Source organism: Trematomus bernacchii, unplaced genomic scaffold, assembly GCF_902827165.1.
Source record: "Trematomus bernacchii unplaced genomic scaffold, fTreBer1.1, whole genome shotgun sequence".
NCBI lineage: Eukaryota > Metazoa > Chordata > Actinopteri > Perciformes > Nototheniidae > Trematomus > Trematomus bernacchii.
In genome coordinates, this window is record NW_022987648.1 from 1,161,279 (window position 1) to 1,183,479 (window position 22,201).

General features: G+C 43.2%; 1 protein-coding gene across 3 annotated transcripts; it reads right to left on the reverse strand.

The window, feature by feature from the left end:
* Positions 1-503: 503 nt before the first annotated feature.
* ifngr2 (interferon gamma receptor 2) lies at positions 504-15,469 on the reverse strand. Of its 3 annotated transcripts, none has more exons than XM_034134262.1 (7): positions 15,185-15,469; positions 7,228-7,342; positions 6,776-6,936; positions 6,355-6,500; positions 4,232-4,373; positions 2,424-2,566; positions 504-1,136 (listed from the first exon to the last, which is right to left on the reverse strand). In XM_034134262.1, exons 1-7 carry the CDS (start codon positions 15,222-15,224, stop codon positions 1,035-1,037), a joined length of 849 nt encoding a protein of 282 aa, XP_033990153.1. In that variant the 5' UTR covers positions 15,225-15,469; the 3' UTR covers positions 504-1,034. The 3 variants fall into 3 exon arrangements, with proteins under 3 accessions (XP_033990153.1, XP_033990152.1, XP_033990154.1); XM_034134261.1 differs by having other exon boundaries at positions 7,204-7,342; XM_034134263.1 differs by lacking the exon at positions 2,424-2,566 and having other exon boundaries at positions 7,204-7,342.
* Positions 15,470-22,201: the final 6,732 nt, after the last annotated feature.

The following is a 22,201-nucleotide window of genomic DNA, read 5'->3' on the forward strand; positions in this document are numbered from 1 at the left end:
CAAGTACATGCAAAGCCCCTCTCTCTACCAACACATCTATCTCAGAAGAGGCGGGTGTGTGACTGACATCATGGAACGCTCTAAAGGTGGATCTTTACTTTGTACTAGGATTAATTCCATACATATTACGAATTATATGCAACAAAAGAACAAGTGTGTGTAGCAGTCTTTGTCAACATAGTAGATGTGGTATTATCTGTGAAAGTAAGCTACAGATGGTACCATGCTTTTTTTCTCATTACCTTCAGTCAGTGGCATGGCGTGTTGCTGTTATCTGATAGCAGTCTGCAGCACAATGGACCGGACTAGACGTTTGTTTCTGGTGCTTAAAGTTTTTATGTAAATACAATGGGTCCTTTCAGAAACTGTGTACCAGTTAATCAGACAGTCCTCAGGAGCTTTCTCCTTTAGAAGTATGAAAGCTGTGGACAGTGTGGTGTGAATGATCAGCAGAGGCAGAGAAGTCACATGAACGGGACGTCACCAACCAGATGAGACTGGAATCACAATGTTTTCTACGCTTTACATTAAGTCATTTATTGCGAGTCAGTAAAGTTAAGCATCATACACATAAAGATCAAAAAGTAAAAATCACTCTTGGCAATGCTGAGATTAGTAAAGAAAGTACTTGATGCTGACCAAGAAAGGGCATCAGACAAAAGCAACATGATCAGAAAATGTACGCTGGTAGACATTCAACAGAAACCCAGCCTTTGTGTCTCATGTCCAGGAGGGGCCAGAGTAAGGTTTAGTATTCTTCCAGAATTAAGATGATCACTCAATTGTTTCTGCTTTAAGGAATAAACAGCTCTCTCCTGTTGGTATTTAAAAAAAGATGGATGCTCATTCCAAGGTTCAGAAATGCTACCAGTAAGTCCTTATGTCTGTAATTCCCTACAATTCTTGAAGCCACATTGAAGAGAGAATTAAGGTGGATTGTAATAGTGGGGAGCTTGTTTACTCAGTGTTCAGGTCTAATCGCCACACAACAAAATAAGAAGGCCACTTAGAGGAAGAGTTGTGCAGAAACAGTTTCATTCTCTGAGCTCTACTGGGGACATGGAAGTAATGACATCATAGTGCTCTTCAGTGCTGCTGTGGATGGGAAGGAAGGGCTCAAGAATTGGCTCGAGTAACTAGAAGAAAAGAAAAAACAAGGTTATTGTGGAGATAGTGGCATCATATGAAGGTATAAAACCTAAGAAATGTATCGGTGAGGGTAAACAGGCCATATTCACCCCTCACCTCAAGATCTGTGATGCCCCTTTCCCACTAAAGCAGTTCCAGGGTCAGTTCGGAGCTAGTACCCGATTAAGCACCGGTTCTTTCTGTTTCCACCGCAGCAGCCCCGTTCTTATCTGGCCCCACTCGACTGCCCGCCAAGAACCAAGATATAAATAGATAAAATACGTCGCGCTTATGTCTGAGGCGGGCCAGGGGTGCTGAGCAAAGTGACTAGACTAGGGGGATATTTATCAGCTGCTGTGTGACAGTCAGACAGTGAATACTTTACAGCGGACGCTACCTTGAGTTAACGGACTAAACGGTAGACTAAACGGTAGACTACTAAATGGTAGACTAAACTCCGGTGGACGAGCAGCACTGCAGCAGTTGGTAAATGCTGCTGAACCACATTAATAAACAATTAACCACGGCACTCTGGAGAGAAGTGTAAGGGTTGAAAAGTAGTTCTTTAATTTAATCTGGCTTTCTACGATTAATAGCAACACGATCATCGACGTAAACGGTGATGTCATGACGACGCAGCACCAGTCGGGCTCTGAGCGGTGGAAACACACCTGGGGCTAAAAAGAAGAACCGGTTCGGAACCAGAAACGCCCAGGCACGGAGCCTAAACTGGAACTGATTTGGTGGGAAAAGGGTACGAGTGAAAATGGCTCTATGGATTCCCAGGAGACTCCCCTTTAAAGACATTCCCACATTCTGTTATCCTGTTTGGGGTAAAAAATTAGTATTTCTGCATGCTGGGGTCCCTAAACGGTCTTTGAAGTTCACAAATTGGGTATGACTGGAGAGACGGCTGGAAAGCTGACTGGTGTGGTTCCAATGTGTTCATGTGAAAATATATGGTGATAATGCGAAACCCCAATGCCTTTTTTTACCTTTAGGATAATTAGAGCGTCATGAAACTTTACCGGCCAAACAAACTGTTCCTGCTGAAACTGACAGTGGGGGGGTTTCTGAGTAGTTTTCTGAACAGAACAGCTCTCAGTCCAATTGACAAATTGAAAAATGCAATTCTTACACAGCTCCGATGTCAATCTCTGGCAGCCAATCAGTTTCAATGAGTTGCGATTAGAGAGGTCAGCCAGCTGCTGGTTGATTTGCTGTGTATGCATTGTATATTCGCTGTCTGAAACACAGTGTGTACAGTGTGATTGAGGGGTTGTGTTTAAGCTTACGTGTACTCGGAACGTGTATGGAGGTTGCAACCAACGTTTGAGTCTCCCACGCTGGAAGAGGAAGAAGTACGCTATCACAGGAAACACAAGGAGCAGGACGCCCACAAGCACCAAAGAGACTATGGTGACTGTCCGTCTGGAGTCTACACACACACACACACACACACACACACACACACACACACACACACACACACACACACACACACACACACACACACACACACACACACACACACACACACACACACACACACACACACACACACACACACACACACACACACACACACACACACACACACACACACACACACACACACACACACACACACACACACACACACACACACACACACACACACACACACACACACACACACACACACACACACACACACACACACACACACACACACACACACACACACACACACACACACTTTTAAAATTACAGAAGAGGATTTTCATGTTGCATTGCCAATAAATTACAAGCACAGATTAAGATATGTTGTGGAGAATATATTGAGTGTTTGAAAGTTCCTGCTGTGAACACAAGCTACTGCTGTTTCAGAGCCACATTTCTATCTCGTTCCCATCAAACCAGTTCCAGTTTAGGCTCCGTGCCTGGGCGTTTCTGGTTCCGAACCGGTTCTTCTTTTTAGCCCCAGGTGTGTTTCCACCGCTCAGAGACCGACTGGTGCTGCGTCGTCATGACATCACCGTTTACGTTGCCGATTTATTTCTGCGTCGGGGCGATGATCGTGTTGCTTTTAATCATACAAAGCCAGATTAAATTAAATAACGACTTCTCAACCCTTGTAATTTTCTCCAAGAGTGCCGTGGTTCATTGTTTATTAATGTGGTTCAGCGGCATTTACCGACCGCTGCAGTGCCGACCATAGTTTAGTCTACCGTTAACTCACGGCAGAGTTTAGTCTACCATTAACTCACGACAGAGTTTAGTCTACCGCTAATTCACGGCAGCGTCCGCTGGAAAGTATTCATAGTATCCCCCACCCCCCTCATAAGTGAATGTGTGTCAGTCTGAATTGACGCTGTTTGGCATCACAACGCTGTTATTAAAGTGTCTCTGGTATAAGACAGGTGATGTTAGCATAGCAACCTAAGCTAATGTGACTATATTGACTGATGGTTGTTATCATATTGTGGCATTAGCCGTTTTCTACAGGCACATTTTACCGGCTTATTTTTCTTTATGATTTAACTTGTGTAGCCTGCCAGCGGGTGACTGACTTCACCCGCTGATATAATAAAAAAACAACAGGAAATCGTATGAGGCAGTGTGTTGATCTTCAAGACGGGAAATAACAGAGAACAGATGGTCATTAAAAGTAAGGTAAAAACAAACAGCATCACACTATGCCTGGTTAGTGTTGACTGGCTTTATAGAAGTGTGTTTTGTATGTGTGGCTCTAGTCACTTTGCTCAGCGCTGGTGCCCCCTCCGAAGTAGCCAGATGAGAGCCGGCCCTGCTGCGGTGGAAACAGGAAGAACCGGTGGTTAATCGGGCACTAGCTCCGAACTGACCCTGGAACTGTTTTGGTGGGAAAGGGGCAACATAATGATATGATACTCAAAAGGAGTACATTTCAGCGGAATATTTAAAAATCTGTAAAATAATACCAGCTTCCATGGCAAGGAATGTTCATCTGAAATTGCACAACCATAAAAACGGGGGAACTTTTTTGGAAAACTGCAGAAGCCAAACAAAGCAATGTGGCCAATGTGCTTCTTTAATGCCTGAACACTGGCTTTGCATGGCTGAAAAACGACCATGTCCTTACCTGACTCGGGGATGAGCTCACACTGGGTACAGGTGGGTAGTCCCACGGTGTTTTTGTGATACAGGTACTGCACCCTAGTACAGTACCGCTGTCCCTCCTGCAGCTCATCAATGGTCACTGAGGCCAGACCATCTTTATAATCCTGCATAAGAGTGCAAAGCATTTGGATAATATCACTGCATTTTACACATACAAGGCCAATATTTCCCTTAGTGATGAACAAATGTAATTAAATATATAATTGCCATTATTATGACTATGACTTATTTCTACTATGACTGATATTTGCGATACAAGATAGAATGATCATTTTTGTTATCATTTTCATTGATAAACATATTAAATGATTATGGCGTTTGCCGGACTCTGTACAAAATGAAGTGAAATGCCTTGCTGAAGGGAACTCGACACAAGAGGTAAACCTGCTTCCTTCCAGGGGTTAGGCCACACTCCGTACTTAATCCATTTGGGTGGTGCATGTTAGTGCATGCGAGTGTAAGTTAGTGTAAGTTAGTGTAAGTTTAGCATTTTAGCACATTTGAGCGCAGTGAGCACATGTTAGTGCAAGCTCTGCACTGTGCTCAAACAGTGGGTTCGCTCAAAACGTCTATAAATGTAGTGGCAAGCGTGCGGTTCCCCCTCATGTAAACACTGTTGCTGTTGTTAGCACTGCAAGCACTATACGCTTTTGATAGCACTGTTAGCTGTTGTTATCACTGTTATCACCATGTGATCACTGTTATCACATGGCGACAGCTGGCTCAGCAGTCGCCATGTGGAGGCAGTCCCTCTGTTGTACCCTTAAGTAAAACCAAACGAATTGGAGGAATTGTGTTAAGACTCATACTGAGCCAGATAAATTGGAAAGGGTTCTGCATTTTGGCCTTCTGTCCAGTAAGATGGATGTCTTGACAAACGAAAAATATAATTTAGGTATTCAAAGCCTTGACTGTGAAACACAATGTCAACCTGTGGACCATTGCTGCACACCTTTGTTCTCAGTCTGTTTTCCTTCCTTTCCTGTCAACTGTCTACCTTGTATTCAATCATTAATTATCATGATTAGTCAATGGAGCTGTTGACACGGTTAGCATTTATGAGCCACTACCAAACACTAATCATCATACATAGTGAAATTGGCTTAAAAACACAGCACACAGGCAGGTGATGGCAGAGACAGTAGCAAGTCTGTCCTTCCCAATGCTGATCTCATGTTGGCTGTTGTCGACAGGAAGAGGAGATTAAGCCTTTTATTTAGTGTAAAAGGAGTTCTTCACAAAAATGTTAACACCTAAACAGCAGTTCGAAAATGAACCAGCTTAGTGTGAAAACAGTCTTAGATGACCTACAAAGTGAAACAGGTAGCAAAAGCAGGTGTCTAGTCTTAGTACGGTATAGTTAGGCCTTGGTAGGCCAGGCTCACTTTATGCTGCGTTTCCATTACAGTTTAAGAACTGGGGTAGTAACTATAGTAATGCAGTGTAGGCGGAGCCGTGACGTCATCTTCAATGCGAAACACAAAACCAACATCAGCCGTTAGCTGTTAGCCCTCAGAGCTCACAGCTCCTCATATCTGTTCAGAAACTAGACAAAAGTTAAACAAGTACAAACCACAGACTGCCTGTGTCATGGCGAGTACAGTCGCTGCTTTATTTATGTCTGTATAGGCCGTTGTTGTGAGTGTGGACGGTCGGAGCATATACTGCGTTAGCTTAGCCGATCTCCATTCAGAAAACATGCATTTTAAAAGGTTTTTCGCCTGCCGTCTGTCTGCAGACTTGTCAAAGCATTAATTCATGGTTTTTACTAACCGGTATCAGTATGTTGTTACTTCGGCATCATTTAAAAACGTGTATTACAATTAAATCACGGTCAAATATGTTAATTTTGTTGTAGTTGCCAGCGATTCTCTCACTAGTTTAGAATACTCAGCCCGACTCAGCCCGGTTGTTGGCCCGGAAAGAACCTCGATTTTGGAGAGCCAGAAAAACTGTGAAAAAGTACCTGCTAGCTGGAACTACGCCTAGTGGAAACGCAACCAAAAACGGGCCGGGCACGGCACGGCACGGCACGCTTAAACCGCGCTGTAGTGGAAATACGCCATAACTGACAAGGTTCCTCACCTGGAGGGCCTCTCCTTTCTTGCCATAGTAAACCCTGTACTTTGCATGGTTGGCATGTTCCCGAAGAAAAGGGGTGTTCCTACTCAAATGTACAGTGAGGGAGCCAGGCCTCGCAGTGAGATTAAAGTCCGGAGTACAGAGGTGACCTGGAAGAGCACAATAAACATGTTGAGTGTTGACAAAATCAAGACAGAGATCAGTGTTTACTGTATTTGGGAATTGAAAGGATTTCTTCATGCTAAAGTCTGCTGTTATTCATAATGTCCACTGAAAATATTTCCCTCTTACCAACATTTGAATTGTATAGAAAATAGGCCACCATTTAATATCGACATATGTCGTTCGCACCACTGAGCCAGTGTGAACAATGCTATCATGACGATCCACAGCGCCCTCTTTACATGGCAGGTGGTGCTCTTACCATGTTTGCTACAGGCTTGGACTGATGTGGAGTTCTTCCCATGCCTCTCTGCTCGCACACGCAGCATCACACAGTCGTACTCACTCCTAGCTTTGATGGAACTGACATTGCAGGAATTTAAAGATGTATGGACACAGTATGGAACATCTGTCCACACACCGCTGTCAAAGGTGAGAAAAAGAAACAGGAGAAACCATTAGTTCTGTCATGATGCAACTGTCATGATAACTACTAAGAAAAAGACTGTCTGTGAGCTGTTTCACAACAAATAATAAATCTGTCTATAAATAGTAGATATATGGATATTTAGTGGAAAAAGTATAATTCTACAGAAGGGAAAAATAATCAATAATCCTGCATTTTACATGCATTATTGTGTCACTTGCACTTTTATACTGCACATTTACTTCCTCTTTTATGTATATTACTTTATGTTGCACTGTTGGAGGAACCTGCTGTATTGAGCGGTGAAGGTGACATCTCCGTCGTCAGGGTCAGGACTCCATCTCAGCAGCCAGTTATCTACCTGGATGTCCTGTGGGGGTGCTGGAGGGGCTTCAGAAAACACTGGGACACATGGGGAGGGAACAGAGAGGCGGATGAGAAGAGGATTTTCAACACTTTAGGAAGCAAGCTTAATACAAGCTAAAGGCACATTGTGTCATAAGATCTGAGCTTTTTGTAGGAGTTAGTACTTTGTCTGCAATTATGACACAAATAAAAAGTTTTTGAATTGTTAAATTAGACTTGGAAATTATTTTTTTAAGATTGACAAACATCATATGTGCAATTCGTGGCAAAATTCACACAGGATCGATTGACTTCAATACATAATTTTTCCGAAATAAGGTCCCATGGAGCAGGGGTTACCAAACTTTTCAGCCCGCGACCCCCAAAATAACAGTGCTAGAGACTGGCGACCCCTGTCAAATTGAAGTTTTGCGCCCTCTCGCAGGAATATCTCCGCAATGGAGCGAGCTTAAGTTTCACTTTCGATTGCATGATATAGCCCAGCGCAACACCTTCGTCAAACATGTTGCCACTTGTTTGTACCATTTTCAGGCGATTTGTAATCTGTTCTAGAAAGACGATGTGTTTTTTTGGATTTCAAGAAGCATATAGAACAAACAATGGATGTATTTTATGAACATTTATCCATGCTGGAAGTAGATTTAGATGTTTTAGGAGTGAGATAGAGATTATTATCTAATATATGCATCCGATGAAGCACTGCATGAAGTCTGTTGATGATCAGAGGCTGTTGTTGGGGCTGCATAAACATTTTTTTATTTTTGTTTTGTAGGCAGACCATGCAGACCTCAGATGCCCCTTTCACACCAACGCAACTCCGGTTCTAGCTCCGTGCTAGAGCTTTTCAGGTTCAGAACCGGTACTTCGGTTTAGCTCCGGCTCTTTTCACACCGCTCAGAGCCCGACTGGTGCTGCCGCTGCTGCGTCATGACGTCACAGTTTACGTCGCTGATTTTCTCCCCAACGGAGCTCACCTCACAACAACAACGGGCCGGGGACTGCGTCGGGTCGATGATCGTGTTGCTTTTAATCATACGAAGCCAGAGTAAATTAAATAACGACTTCTCCAACCTTATACTTTTCTCCAGAGTGCCGTGGTTCATTGTTTATTAATGTGTTTCAGCGGCATTTACCGACCGCTGCAGTGCCGGCTGCTCTTCCACGAGTGTATTCTCCCGTTAGCTCCGGGTTAGCTCACACGGCTCTAAAGTATTCACTGTCTGACTGTCACACAAGCAGCTGATACATATCCCCAGTTCCCCTTAAGTGAATGTGTGTCAGTCTGAATTGACGCTGTTTGGCATCACAACGCTGTTATGAAAGTTTCTCTGGTATAACATGGGTGATGTTAGCATAGCAACCGAAGCTAAACTGACTAAGCCGTTTTCTACAGGCACTTTTTACCGGCGTATTTTTCATTATGATTCTACTTGTGATAGTCGGACATGACAACCTGTGCAGCCCATGTATTGATTCCATCCGATAGCTGCTATAATAACAAACAAAACGTCTGCCTGCTCTCCACAATGACCAATAACAGCGAACGGATGGTCAAAGTAAGGTACAAATAAACAGAATCACACGAAGCCTGGTTAGTGTTGCCTGACTTTATAAAGCGTGTTTTTTTTTTACAAGTGTGTGGTTGCGTTCTAGTCACTTTGCTCAGCGCTACTGCTTGTTACAACTTTTATTTGCCGTACTCGCCTTAACTGTTAGCTCAGGTTAATCTCGCCCCCCTCCGACGTAAGCGTGACGTATGCGGTTCTTGCTTCTAGACGGACAACTTTTTGGTGCTCGAAACGAACCGGATTCCGGAGCTTAGAGGCTGCTCCGCTGCAGTGTGAACAGGAAAACCCGGTGCTTTTCAAGCTCCAGCTCCGAACCGGCCCTGAAACACCGTTGGTGTGAATGGGGTAAGAGAGTTAAACTTGGGCCTGCGACCATAGTTTTACTGTATTTTGTTTTGAAAATCCACAGCGGAGGTTTGTGTCGTACTATGCGGTGTATTTTGAATATCTCTCAGTAGTCAACGATCTGTGAGTCTGTTGGCTCGGACATAAACTCCGTAATAAATGTAGTCTACATTTCATAAGAGGTGTAAAACCTGAGAGCATTTTAAATCGCATTTGAACTAAATGCTTATATAATCTGCAGATTAAATTAAATAACTACTTCTCAACCCTTATACTTTTCTCCAGAGTGCCGTGGTTCATTGTTTATTAATGTGTTTCAGCGGCATTTACCGACCGCTGCAGTGCTGCCCGCTGTTAGGCATCACAACACTGTTATGAAAGTTTCTCTGGTATAAAATGGGTGATGTTAGCATAGCAACCGAAGCTAAACAGACTATCTTGACTACTTGTTGTTATCCTATTGTGGCATAAGCCGTTTTCTACAGGCACATTTTACCGGTGTATTTTTCATTATGATTCCACTTGTGATAGTCGGACATGACAACCTGTGCAGCCCATGTATTGATTCCATCCGATAGCTGCTATAATACAAAACAAAACGTCTGCCTGCTCTCCACAATGATCAATAACAGCGAACGGATGGTCAAAGTAAGGTACAAATAAACAGAATCAAACTAAGCCTGGTTAGTGTTGCCTGACTTTATAAAGTGTGTTTTTTTTAAATAAGAGTGTGGTTGTGTTCTAGTCACTTTGCTCAGCACTACTGCTTGTTACAACTTTCATTTGCAGTAATCGCCATAAATGTTATTGTTCAGGTTGATCCCGCCCCTGCCCCCGCCTCCGACGTAAGCGTGACGTATGCGGTTCTTGCTTCTAGACCGACAATGTTTTGGTGCTTGGTAAGCACCGGTTTTCGGTGCTTAGAGCCGGCTCCGCTGCGATGTGAACAGGAAAAAACCCTGTGGCGCAATGAAAGTGAGGGCCTGCGCGCGCCGGCTGAGGTGGGATCCCGGCCCCGCGGGCGTCTGGGAGGTGGTGCATGAGCGCGTGCGATAGGACCCGAAAGATGGTGAACTATGCCTGGGCCGGCCGAAGCCAGAGGAAACTCTGGTGGAGGCCCGTAGCGGTCCTGACGTGCAAATCGGTCAAATGCCTCAGTACTAGGGATGGGTACCGAGCCCCGGTATTAAACGGGCCCCGAGGCTGAATTATTCAAGACCGTGGTACCGTTAAGCTCCGACGTTATCGGTCTTTTTATCGGTACTGTCTTTCTAGTAGCGCTGTAGCCCCATCCACGAGTAACTTTTCCACGTCAGGTATTATGTATGCTAGCAGCAACACACGGAGTTAACTCAATTATACAAACATGGGTAACTGAGTTATTTTGTTCACAATTAGTTTTTTTCTCCAAAAGAACCGATAAATGTACCGTTAAAAGACTGGATCGATAAGCGGTAAAAGTAGTAGTACCGTTAAAACCTTAACGATACCCATCCCTACACACACACACGGCTGCTACATGAATGCAACACACACACACGTTGGAGATGGCAGAGAGAACCAAGCGCTCCAAAGTGTGGTTAAACTGTACCCGTCTCGATGTGGACAATGCTCGTTGCCAAAAGTGCAATAAGAGTTTAGCATGTCAGGGCGGTAACACGAGCAATTTGTCTAAACATTTAGCAAAAGTGCACCACATTCAGACGGAGAAATGCACTGGGTTCGACTGTCTTTCTAGTAGCGCTGTAGCCCCATCCATGAGTAACGTTTCCACATCAGGTACTATGTATGCTAGCAGCAACACACAGAGTTAACTAAATTATACAAACATGGGTTAATCATTAGAGGTGACCGAGTTATTTATTTTGTTAAAGTTTCAGCTATTCTGTTTACAGTTCTGTCATCACTGCTCCTAGTACTAGACTCCTGGTGCTAGGATGGGTTAAAAGCAGAGAACACATTTCACTGTGTGTGCCGTGTGCTCTGCATGTGTGACCAATAAAGAGGGTTTCATCCCTCCCAATATTGTTATATTATTATTATATTATTATCACATTATTTAATACTGTTGTTCCTTTTGATGTGAAATATCATTTATTTAAATTTAAATAAAAAGCAATGTTAATTTTGTTCACAATTTGTTAAAGTGGACATATCATGCTATATTTAAATGATATATTGTAGGGCCATACCTATATAAGGTATATTTATACGTTTCTGTTTTCAAAATACCAAACAGATCATGATTTTAAGCCATGCCTCATTTCGCTCTATTGGCTGTTCTCCAGCACTGTTTTTGCAGGGGGCTGATTCTGTGAGCTGCAGCTGACCACGCCCCCCTGCAGGAGAGGGGAGCGGGCTCTGAACAGCTGCTGGGCTGTCAGGAGAGGGGGAGAAAAATAGATCTCCGTCTTCCGTGTTTTATTATAGCCTATTATTATATAGAGTCGTTATTCATTTGTTTTAAAGCTTAATAAATAACAAAGAAGACCTTTGACCGGCACTTTTCTAATTTTGTCCGGAAGATTTAAACTTTAACGGACATCTTGACCGGCGAAAGAAACTGAAACTCTGCCGCACGGTCCCCTCGTTCCTTGGAAGAGGCGGAGAGGTGGGTGTTTGTCATCTGCTGGTGGACTAACCGGAGAGAATTACAGTGCCTCGACGGGGAGGGATTGCATTGAATTAAAGCAGCGGGAGCAAACGCTTGCCTCGGGGAGGGAGAAAAAAAGCCACAACGGAGAATAAACAGAAGGGTAACCATGGTAACTATGGGCGGGAAGTCTTCTTCGCTGCTTTTGTGGCAGACTACAGCGCCACTTACAGGCCTGGCATATGTACTACAGCGTCTCCAGCGCTTTCGAGCGGCAATGGCCGGCCGTGGCCCAACCCCACATTCCCCTGATAGGTGGAGAGTTGGCCCAATAGCCGTAGCGCCACCGTCCTGACGTCAGGACAGTGTTCAAATCTGGATCAGTTTTTATCAGATCCGTTGCAGCCCCTTTTTTAGAGATTTGGGTATGGAGGAAAATAGAGAGGGTTGTGTTTTCTGACACTTGGTGAGTTCCCTGGAACACCGGGGACCCCTTTAAGTTATGGCGCATTTCCACTACACGGCCTCGCTCGGTATGGCTAGGCCTCGTTAGGACTAGCTCACTTTATGGCGCATTTCCATTACAGTTTAGGAACTGGGGTAGTATCTATAGTAACGCAGTGTAGGCGGAGCCGTGACGTCATCTTCAATGAGAACCCCAGAAAAACAACACAGCCGTTAGCTGTTAGCACTCAGAGCTCACAGCTCCTCATATATGTTCAGAAACTAGACAAAAGTTAAACAAGTACAAACCACAGACTGCCTGTGTCATGGTGAATACAGTCGCTGCTTTATTTATGTCTGTATAGGCCGTTGTTGTGAGTGTGGACGGTCGGAGCATATACTGCGTTAGCTTAGCCGATCTCCATTTAGAAAACACGCATTTTAAAAGGGTTTTCGCCTGCCGTCTGTCTGCAGACTTGTCAAAGCATTAATTCATGGTTTTTACTAACCGGTATCAGTATGTTGTTACTTCGGCATCATTTTGAAACGTGTATTACAATTAAATCACGGTCAAATATGTCCATCTTGTTGTAGTTGTAGCCCCCTTGCCAGCGATTCTCTCTAGTTTAGCATACTCAGCCCGACTCAGCCTCGTTGTCTCTGGCCCTAGACCCACGATTTTATGAGGCCAGAAAAACTGTGAATTAGGACCCGCCGGCCGGTACTAGGCCAAGTGGAAACGCAACCAAAAACGGGCCGCTGACGTCACAGCCCTCTTAAACCGTGCTCCGCGCTGTAGTGGAAACGCGCCATTAGTTTACCTTGTTTTTTTACAAGGTAAACACACAGTAAAAGTAGTAGTACTACTGTTAAAACCTTAACGATACCCATCCCTACTCAGTACCTTAGATATTACCATGGTACCTCAAATATTACTACGATACATGCCTCTGTACCTCAGATACTACCATGGTATCTCAGATATTACTACGATACATGTCTCTGTACCTCAGATATTACCATGGTACCTCAGATATTACATATTACCGTACTTTTTTCCTTTAGTTCCGTTAGTGCCTGGAATTTTGCGTTCACACCAAAAAGAGTACTTAGTTCCGAGAACTTTTACCCCCATTTTTAGTGCCTGTACTTAGTTCCATGGAGGTACTAAGTGCTGGCACTAAGTGCTGGGCACTAAGTACGGCAAAGTACTTTGTGTGAAAGCTGCTTATAGGCGCTTTCACACCAAGTACTTTTCCCAGGAATAGTTCACGGAACTTTTCCCCGGAACTATCTAGTAAATCGCGTTCACACCGGACTAAGTCCCCGAGGGAGGATTACGCAAATGAAGCCGCTGACGTCACTTCTTCTTCTTCTGCTTTGGGTTTACTGGCAGGCCGCAAACAACTTCACGGCGTATACTGCCACCCGAAGTCCCGGAGCCACCCGGAGTCCGGGACTTTGGGTGGCAGTAAATCGCCACCCGAAGCCCCGGGTAAATCGCCAGAAGCACCGACACCTCCTCATCACGTTTTATTTTGTGTTGCCATAAGTTAGTCTCTCTCTGTTGGTGCGCTGGGCTAGTGCTAATAATGCCAATGCGAGGAAATAAAATGGCGGCTTCACAAAAACTTTTCAGAGTTTTACGGGCTGTGGTTTGCAATTCGCCCAGCCAATCTGAAATTGGAACCTTTTTCTCCCCAGGAAAGTCCCCGCTCTCTAGCAGGGACTAAAAAGGGGTGAAAAGGTTCCCGAAAAAAAATGATATTTTTGGTGTGAACGCAACATTCCAGGAACTATCGGAACTATTTCTGGGAAAAGTACGGGAAAAGTACTCCGGTGTGAAAGCGCCTTATGATACATGCCTCAGTACCTCAGATATTACCATGGTACCTCAGATATTACCATGGTATCTCAGATATTACTACGATGCATGCCTCTGTACCTCAGATATTACCATGGTATCTCAGATATTACTATGATACATGCCTCAGTACCTCAGATATTACCATGGTACCTCAGATATTACCATGGTATCAGATATTACTACGATACATGCCTCAGAGTCAGTACCTCAGATATTACCATGGTATCCGATATATTACTATGATACAGCCTCTGTACCTCAGATATTGAGCATGGCTGTTTATCAAATTAATTTAACCCAACTCTTGTGACACACACACACACACACACACACACACACACACACACACACACACACACACACACACACACACACACACACACACACACACACACACACACACACACACACACACACACACACACACACACACACACACACACACACACACACACACCACACACAACCACACACACACACACACACAACGTATCTCAGCTACAACACTAACTAAAGCATTTCCATCTCCAGTAAACACAGCCTACATGGCAAGCATTTTTATAATATACAGTAATGTAAAATAAGCACTATCTTTGAACTTACTGCCAAAAATAATATGAAATTCACCCCTGGTGTCATTCTGTCTGTCACCCCTTGATTCTACCTGCTTTGACTGTTCGAATGAGATGTCAACCATCACAATTGGATAAGGGGTTCCAGAGATATCACTGTGCAAAACACACCGGTCAATTTTGACCGAAAATAGCATGGGAAGGGGGGTATGACCTAACGCAAGAGAAGGGTTAAACTGTTAAACTCAGATGTATACGGACAACAGTGTGCAAACAAAGTAAGTGAGATTCAATATAGGACATAGTGTTAGAGCTAGTGTAGTTTTACAGTGAATAGCTAGCTAACAGCTCTTTCCTTAAACACGGCTGTGATTAGAGCTAAGGGTGGGAGCCTGTTTGCTTAGCTAGCGTTAGCCTGGGTGAAGTGAGGATACAGGATGTTGCCAGCACAGGGTTAGTTAAAATGGTTAAAGCTAAATCATGACTTACCCTGGGGGACGAATAGAATGCACAGGACACCGAGAAGCATCGTGACAGCGTCATTTCACACCGTTTTCGAACACAGCCGTCATTATCTGTCTGTTTAACACATGGATGTATAATAAGAACAGAAGCACTTCCTCAATCCGGACGTGACTCACGGGCACGCGCAGCAGACTTCCTGGAACGCCCCTTAAAGGAACCATAGGGAGCTCTATGGAGCTACACAATAGCCTCGTCTCAATCATGGATGTATAATAAGAACTGGATACAGCGTGGGAGGCGGGGCCTCATTCATTCCTATGAGAGTTGCTCATGGATGTATAATAAGAACTGGATACAGCGTGGGAGGCGGGGCCTCATTCATTCCTATGAGAGTTGCTCAATCGCGCATGATGACAAAATGGCCCAACTTTTGAGAGAGCGAAACGTCACAGATTACCCGGCATGCCTGAGAAGTACCCGTATGTGCGCTCATAGCGCATGCGCAACTTTAAACATGCCCCCCAAAATGCTCGTTCACATCAAGCACGTCAATTTGCGTACACGTAACAGCACCGCGCGTTCATGACAGCATGGTAATGGGTTGTTATGATGGATTTGATATTAACGACGAGGCGGCAGTTAGCAGCTAGCGGCTAGCTAGTAATTATGCTAATTTACACATCAGTCGTTATGTACTTTTATATTACGCTGATGTAACAGGATCTAGTGATATCCAAGCAACAGAGCTTAATTTAGCATGATACTTGTGTGGGTTGTAGCCTACATGAAACCACTTGGTAATATATAAAAATATATGTATTTTGAGTTATGATCAATTGTGATTTAAATCTTTATCATTGTTCATTGTATATGTAAGTTATTTATATGTATGTAAGTTTTGTCTCGTGTGTATGTACTGTTTGTGATCGTTGTTGTGTCCTCACTCGTGGCCTGCACCTTGACGTGGTGAGTGGGCTTTAAACTAAGACAGGCCATTTATGTTTGAAATATCATGCTAACAAACCTGCAATTACAGAATTGAATGATAGTGGTTATATATGTTCATGTCTTGCTGACATTATTTGTTATCCTTTTCCGCATAGCCTCTCAGATGGATTCCTGTTTCATCTGTTGGTGTGCCACTGTCCAGTGTCTGCCGGCTGGCTCCCTCTCAGAAAAGTGCCATCTTCTGTCAACAGGAAGAACTGAGCCTCCCAACCAGCATTCTGACCATGAGTCTGACTCACTAAATGAAGCTCAGCGCAAGTTCTTTCAGGAAGACTGGGTATGTATACATTCACTCCGCAGCTGCTTATAATCAGCTCATCACAGGCGTTCTCTTTAACCTATTACATTCACCTCATTCTCCAGCAGCCAATCACCGAGCTGCAGCCAAACTTTAAAATGGTTCTCCTCTCTCCTGCAGTCAGCTGTGATTTCAGGTGTTCATGCTGCCGCCCGCCTCCTCCCCATCCACCTCCTCCCCATCCACCTCTTCTCCACCCACCTCCGTTCATCATATCCAGAGCCAGGAGAGCTAATCCAAAGACCTCATCACACCTCCTCTTCATCCCATCTCCTCATCAAATCCAGATCTTCATCATCATCACCAGTGTCTAGACCCCGGGGAGGTTCCCTATATGCTCACGGCTGCATTTCCCCCTTTAGATATAAGATTTCAGGATCGGGGTCTAATCGCCAAAGACTTAACATTTATCATATGACATGTGTCAATAAATGTTCTTTAAACAAAATGAAGTCTCTCCTGATTTAACTGTCTGGACCCCATCCTCAACTTTTTTTCAAACCACAACATGCCTTCAGAGGGCTTTCCTGTTGATCATAATTGGTGGATCTTTTAATCTAATAATTGCAATCAATATTATATATATTACCTTTTGATCTATATAAATTGTATTTACATTTGTTGTCACTATTTTTTCCACCTAGTTCTACAATGCCAGCCATAAGAGGTATACATTTCTTATTTTTGTGAATTTCTATATAAAATGCTGATTTTCTACCTGAAAATGCTTATGTATTTTTAATTACATTTTCGTAGAGCTTTGACTTTTTCAGCTGAATAATATTATAACTAGATGGTTTTGTTCAGCATTGCCAGCTTCACTTTTGAGCTTTATGTTGTGCCCAGCATTCTCCTGTGCTCTGAAATCAAAATGTGGATAAGCATAACACAACACTAAAATAAACACTACAATACAACTTGTTATTTGACACACACAAGGTTGTTCATTTGTGTGTATAAATATAAAACACAGGCTATATATATATATATATATATATATATATATATATATATATATATATACATATACAAGTATAATTAATACAACTGTTAATTTGATTAGAGCTTTGACACATATATCTTTATTTATATATGTATAAGTATGACGACTTCCTCGGGCGATATCATGGTATAGCTAATTAATCTGGGTCAAAACGTGTTGTGCCCACATGCAAAGGTTGTAAACTCTGGTTTATCCCTGCGTGGTATTATAGTAATAGCAAACAGCAACGTTCAACTCCTTTAATGGTATATTGCAAGTGCAATAAGAAGCTACAGGGACGTTAATCTACGTCGGTAATATTAACTTTATTTAATACAAGATTTACATCATACAGCCCATGTAGTATAATATTTTACAAATGATGAATTACAGCAAACATGTGCAATATATCCATTATTACAGCTCCGTGGGCTGGCAGTAAGGCGATATGGGTCCGTTCTTATCCATGGGTAAAGATAAACTCATGTGGTGCTGAACACGTCACATCACATGAACGTGCCGGGCGGCGCGGTCCCGTGGGTTAGATGCGCGTTCATAATACAGAGGGAAATAACTCTCAGAATAACGTTATTAGCACATTTTTACAACTTGAGGAACGAATGTTTTTAATAAGGGCTATACAAGTGTTCATACTGGGTAGTTTATTTAGTTTAAAAAAAATTATCCAACGAGTTACAGACCACTCTTTCCCCATGTAAGTCAATGGGAAAAAGTGTTTCCGGGCCTGGCAACCAAAAGGAAGTGTAGTACCGCCGTTTGGCCAGCACGAATATTTTCATCAGAGTCCGGCGCACTTCCTGGGGGCTTGGTCTCAATACCCCTCCTCGACTCCTCTCTTCCCCTCCTCCGGGACTTGACCCGGAAATCGATCAAGACACGCCATTTTGAAGGACGTCCCAATAGCTGAAATGCACACGGAGGAGTCGAGGAGGGGTGAGGGAGGAGGGGTGCGGGAGGAGACGAAAGGGAGGATACACGAGAGCAGACTACGCGGAAGTGTTTTCACTACTCGCGTATAAAAGCCCCGCCCCCACCTTCACAGCTGGTCGATTTCAACACAGGAAAACGGAGAACTGGAAGAACTAGAAAATGCATTTCCTGCAGAAAATGCGTGCGAATGCTGTAAACTGTGAACATTTGTGGCTGAATTTAGCTGAAAATGCAGAAAAAGCTGAATATGTTATTAGCTGAATGGTAGCTGCTTTTAGCTACAGAGACCAAGTCAGTGTGTTGCTGAACTTAGCAGAGAAATGCAGAAAAGATAAATTATTTGAATCAAATTGTTACAGCTCAAATGCATTGCAATGACTTCCATGTTAAAAAAAAGACTTTAAAAAGCTGAATATTTTAAAAAGTATAACATATTTTGAAAAAGTTGAAAGTTTCCCATCATGTGCTGAAAAGTTTAATATTTGAATGGTTCCTGCAGCTGGAATTAGGCTGAAGGAGTTAAATAAAGATATTACATGTAAGTAGTAGTGAAGGAATGTTTACAAACACCTGTGTGTGTAAGCCCAGAGATCAAAGGTTACCATGGTGACGACATTATCAAAATACCTGTTTACGTCTGTCTGTCTGTCTGTCTGTCTTTGGCCCCGGCCCCACGGGAAAGCATACGGCAAAACGCATAGGATTAATGCAAACGCAATCGCCAAAAAGCTTCCGACCACACACAATATACACCGGATAGTGTCTGCCCACACGAGACAGCTCCATTTAGATCCAACCGCTGGAAAAGCTGCAGTACATATGCCGAGCCTGTACGTGGCGCTGTAACTTCCTCCACAAAAGCAGCGAAGAAGAATGGTTGTCATGGTTCCCTTTCTGTTTAATCACCGTGGTGGGGGCCAAGGGAACCGGGCAGAGTTTTTCGCCGGTCAATGTGAGAGAGAGCGAGAGCGAGAGAGAGAGAGAGGAGAGAGAGAGAGAGAGAGAGAGAGAGAGAGATGAGAGAGAGAGAGAGAGAGAGAGAAGAGAGAGAATAAGAGAGAGAGAGAGAGGAGAAGAGAGAGAAGAGAGGATTAAATGTAAGTAGTGGTGATGAATGTTTACAAACACCTGTGTGTGTAAAACCCAGAGATGAAAGACAGCCAACTGCAGCACTGAGTCCCATAATAATGCATTGAGGAGTATATCTGACAATTTTGCCGAGAGAGAGAGAGAGAGAGAACTGAGAGAGAGAGAGAGACAACTGAACTGTCAGTTGGAGTGATGACATCATCGTGTTCAAACACAGGTGTTGATAGTTGAGCTAACGAGCTATGTATAGATCAAAGGCTTCATTGTTCTGAATGAGAGATGAACCTCTTACATGTGAACGTTTTGTGGAAGAACGATAACAGATATCTGTGAAATTTCAAAATGTGAAGCATGTCAAGGAAGTTGAGTATCTGAAGTGTAATTCTTGTTTACTTTCGGGTTAATAATGTGGCTTTTTTGGCAGTTTAAGAAAGGTGTGCGGCTGCTGCTATGAGGAAATATCTGCCTGAAATTACAATGGGCTTTAATGGAGACATGTTGAACGTTTTTGTCACTTCATGCCCTCAAGAGGCATTTTGTTTAATTATTTTGCTTAATTATTTGTCATTTTCCAACCTAGGAGAGGTTTTCCTACGTTTTTCATGAAAAAATATGTCTGAGGAGTGTAGGGTTTGGGAATTATGGCAAGTTTAAAACATGTTTTGAGGAGAATTTGAAGCACCCCTCCACTCTGTTTTGAGATCAAAGCACTCTAGACTTAACGAGCTGCTCCATCCACACTAATGTTAAAATCTGAAGAAAGCCTCTTTACCAAGCTCCAAACAAAGTTAATTATCTCAAGAAGTGTAAAAGATATCAAAAATAAAACTTTGAATAGCTGAAGATGTTGTGATCATTTGAAAGTTGGAATGAAGTGTCTAGCTGAAAGTATGTGGAAGGAGTAGCATTTGGCGCAAAGTGTAGGAAAAGAGGATTTGAAGGCATCTCCCATTGACTTCAATGTTAAAAAAAAAGAGTTTAAAAAGCTGAATATTTCAAAAAGTATAAAATATTTTTAAAAAGTTGAAGGTTTCCCATCGATTCCTGAACAGGCTGAATAGTTTGATATTTGAATGGTTTCTGTAGCTGAAAGTAAGCTGAAGTTATGGAGAGCCAAAGTATGGTTGAAATAATAATAATAATAATTTCTTTAAGGGGAAGAATAAAGAAATTGAAGTACTATAGTGGAATGCTGTGGCACAGCATTCGCACTAATAATAATAATATTAAGGGGAAGAATAAAGATTCGAAGAACTATAGTGGAATGCTGTAAACAGCATTCGCACTAATAATAATAATACTAGAAAATGCATTTCCTGCAGAAAAAGCGTGCGAATGCTGTAAACTGTGAATGAATTTAGCTGAAAATGCAGAAAAAGCTGAATATGTTATTAGCTGAATGGTAGCTGCTTTTAGCTACAAAAATGGAGAAAAAGCTTAATATTTAAAAGAAAAGGTTTAAACAAACATGTATAGCTTTGATGTCCTGAAATAGCTGAATAATGTGATAGTTGAATGGTTTCTGCAGCTGAAAATAGGCTGAAGGAGTTAAATATCAGATGTAAGTAGTAGTGAATGAATTTGTATTAAGATGAGAAAAGAAAGTAAAAAGGCTTGGGAAAGCAGCAGAATATTTGAACTACAAACTTTTGAACTAACTTGATGGTGAATTATCTGTCGCCATGGCAACGGCATTTGATGACACCCCATAATACGCTTAGATGTGTTGATGGCTGCATCGTTACCAAACCTGTGAAGTTTTGGGCCATTTCGAGCATTTTCACTGAAGTTATGAGAAAACCGTGTTTCATGGTGAGCATTGTGTTGCCATGGCAACGGCATTTGAAGAAATCTCAAAACTGTCCCGTAGATGTCTTCACGGCTGGACTGTTAGCACACATGTGAAGTTTGAGCACTTTTTGAACATTTTCATAGGAGTAATACATTACATTAGGAGGTTACATTACTCTCTCTCTTCTCTTGATCGCCCTCTCTCTTCTCTTGATCACCCTCTCAATCTTCTATCGCCCTCTCTCTCTTCTCTTGATCGCCCCTCTCTCTCTTCTCTCTCTCTTCTCTTGCTCGCCCTCCTCTCTTGATCGCCCTCTCTCTCCTCTTGATCGCCCTCTCTCTCTCCTCTTGATCGCTCTCTCTCTCTCCTCTTGATCGCCATCTCTCTCTCCTCTTGATCGCCCTCTCTCTCTCCTCTTGATCGCCCTCTCTCTCCTCTTGATCGCCCACTCTCTCTCCTCTTGATCGCCCACTCTCTCTCCTCTTGATCGCCCTCTCTCCTCCTCTTGATCACCCTCTCTCTCTTCTCTTGATCGCCCTCTCTCTCTCTTCTCTTGATCGCCCTCTCTCTTCTCTTGATCGCCTTCTCTTGATCGCCCTCTCTCTCTCTTCTCTTGATCGCCCTCTTCTCTTGATCGCCCTCTTCTCTCTTCTCTTGATCGCCCTCTCTCTTCTCTTGATCGCCCTCTCTCTCTTCTCTTGATCGCCCCTCTCTCTCTCTTCTCTTGATCGCCCTCTCTTTTCTCTTGATCGCCCTCTCTCTCTCCTCTTGATCGCCCTCTCTCTCTCCTCTTATCGCCCTCTCTCTCTCTCCTCTTGATCGCCCTCTCTCTTCTCTTGATCGCCCTCTCTCTCTTCTCTTGATCGCCCTCTCTCTCCTCTTGATCGCCCTCTCTCTCTCCTCTTGATCGCCCTCTCTCCT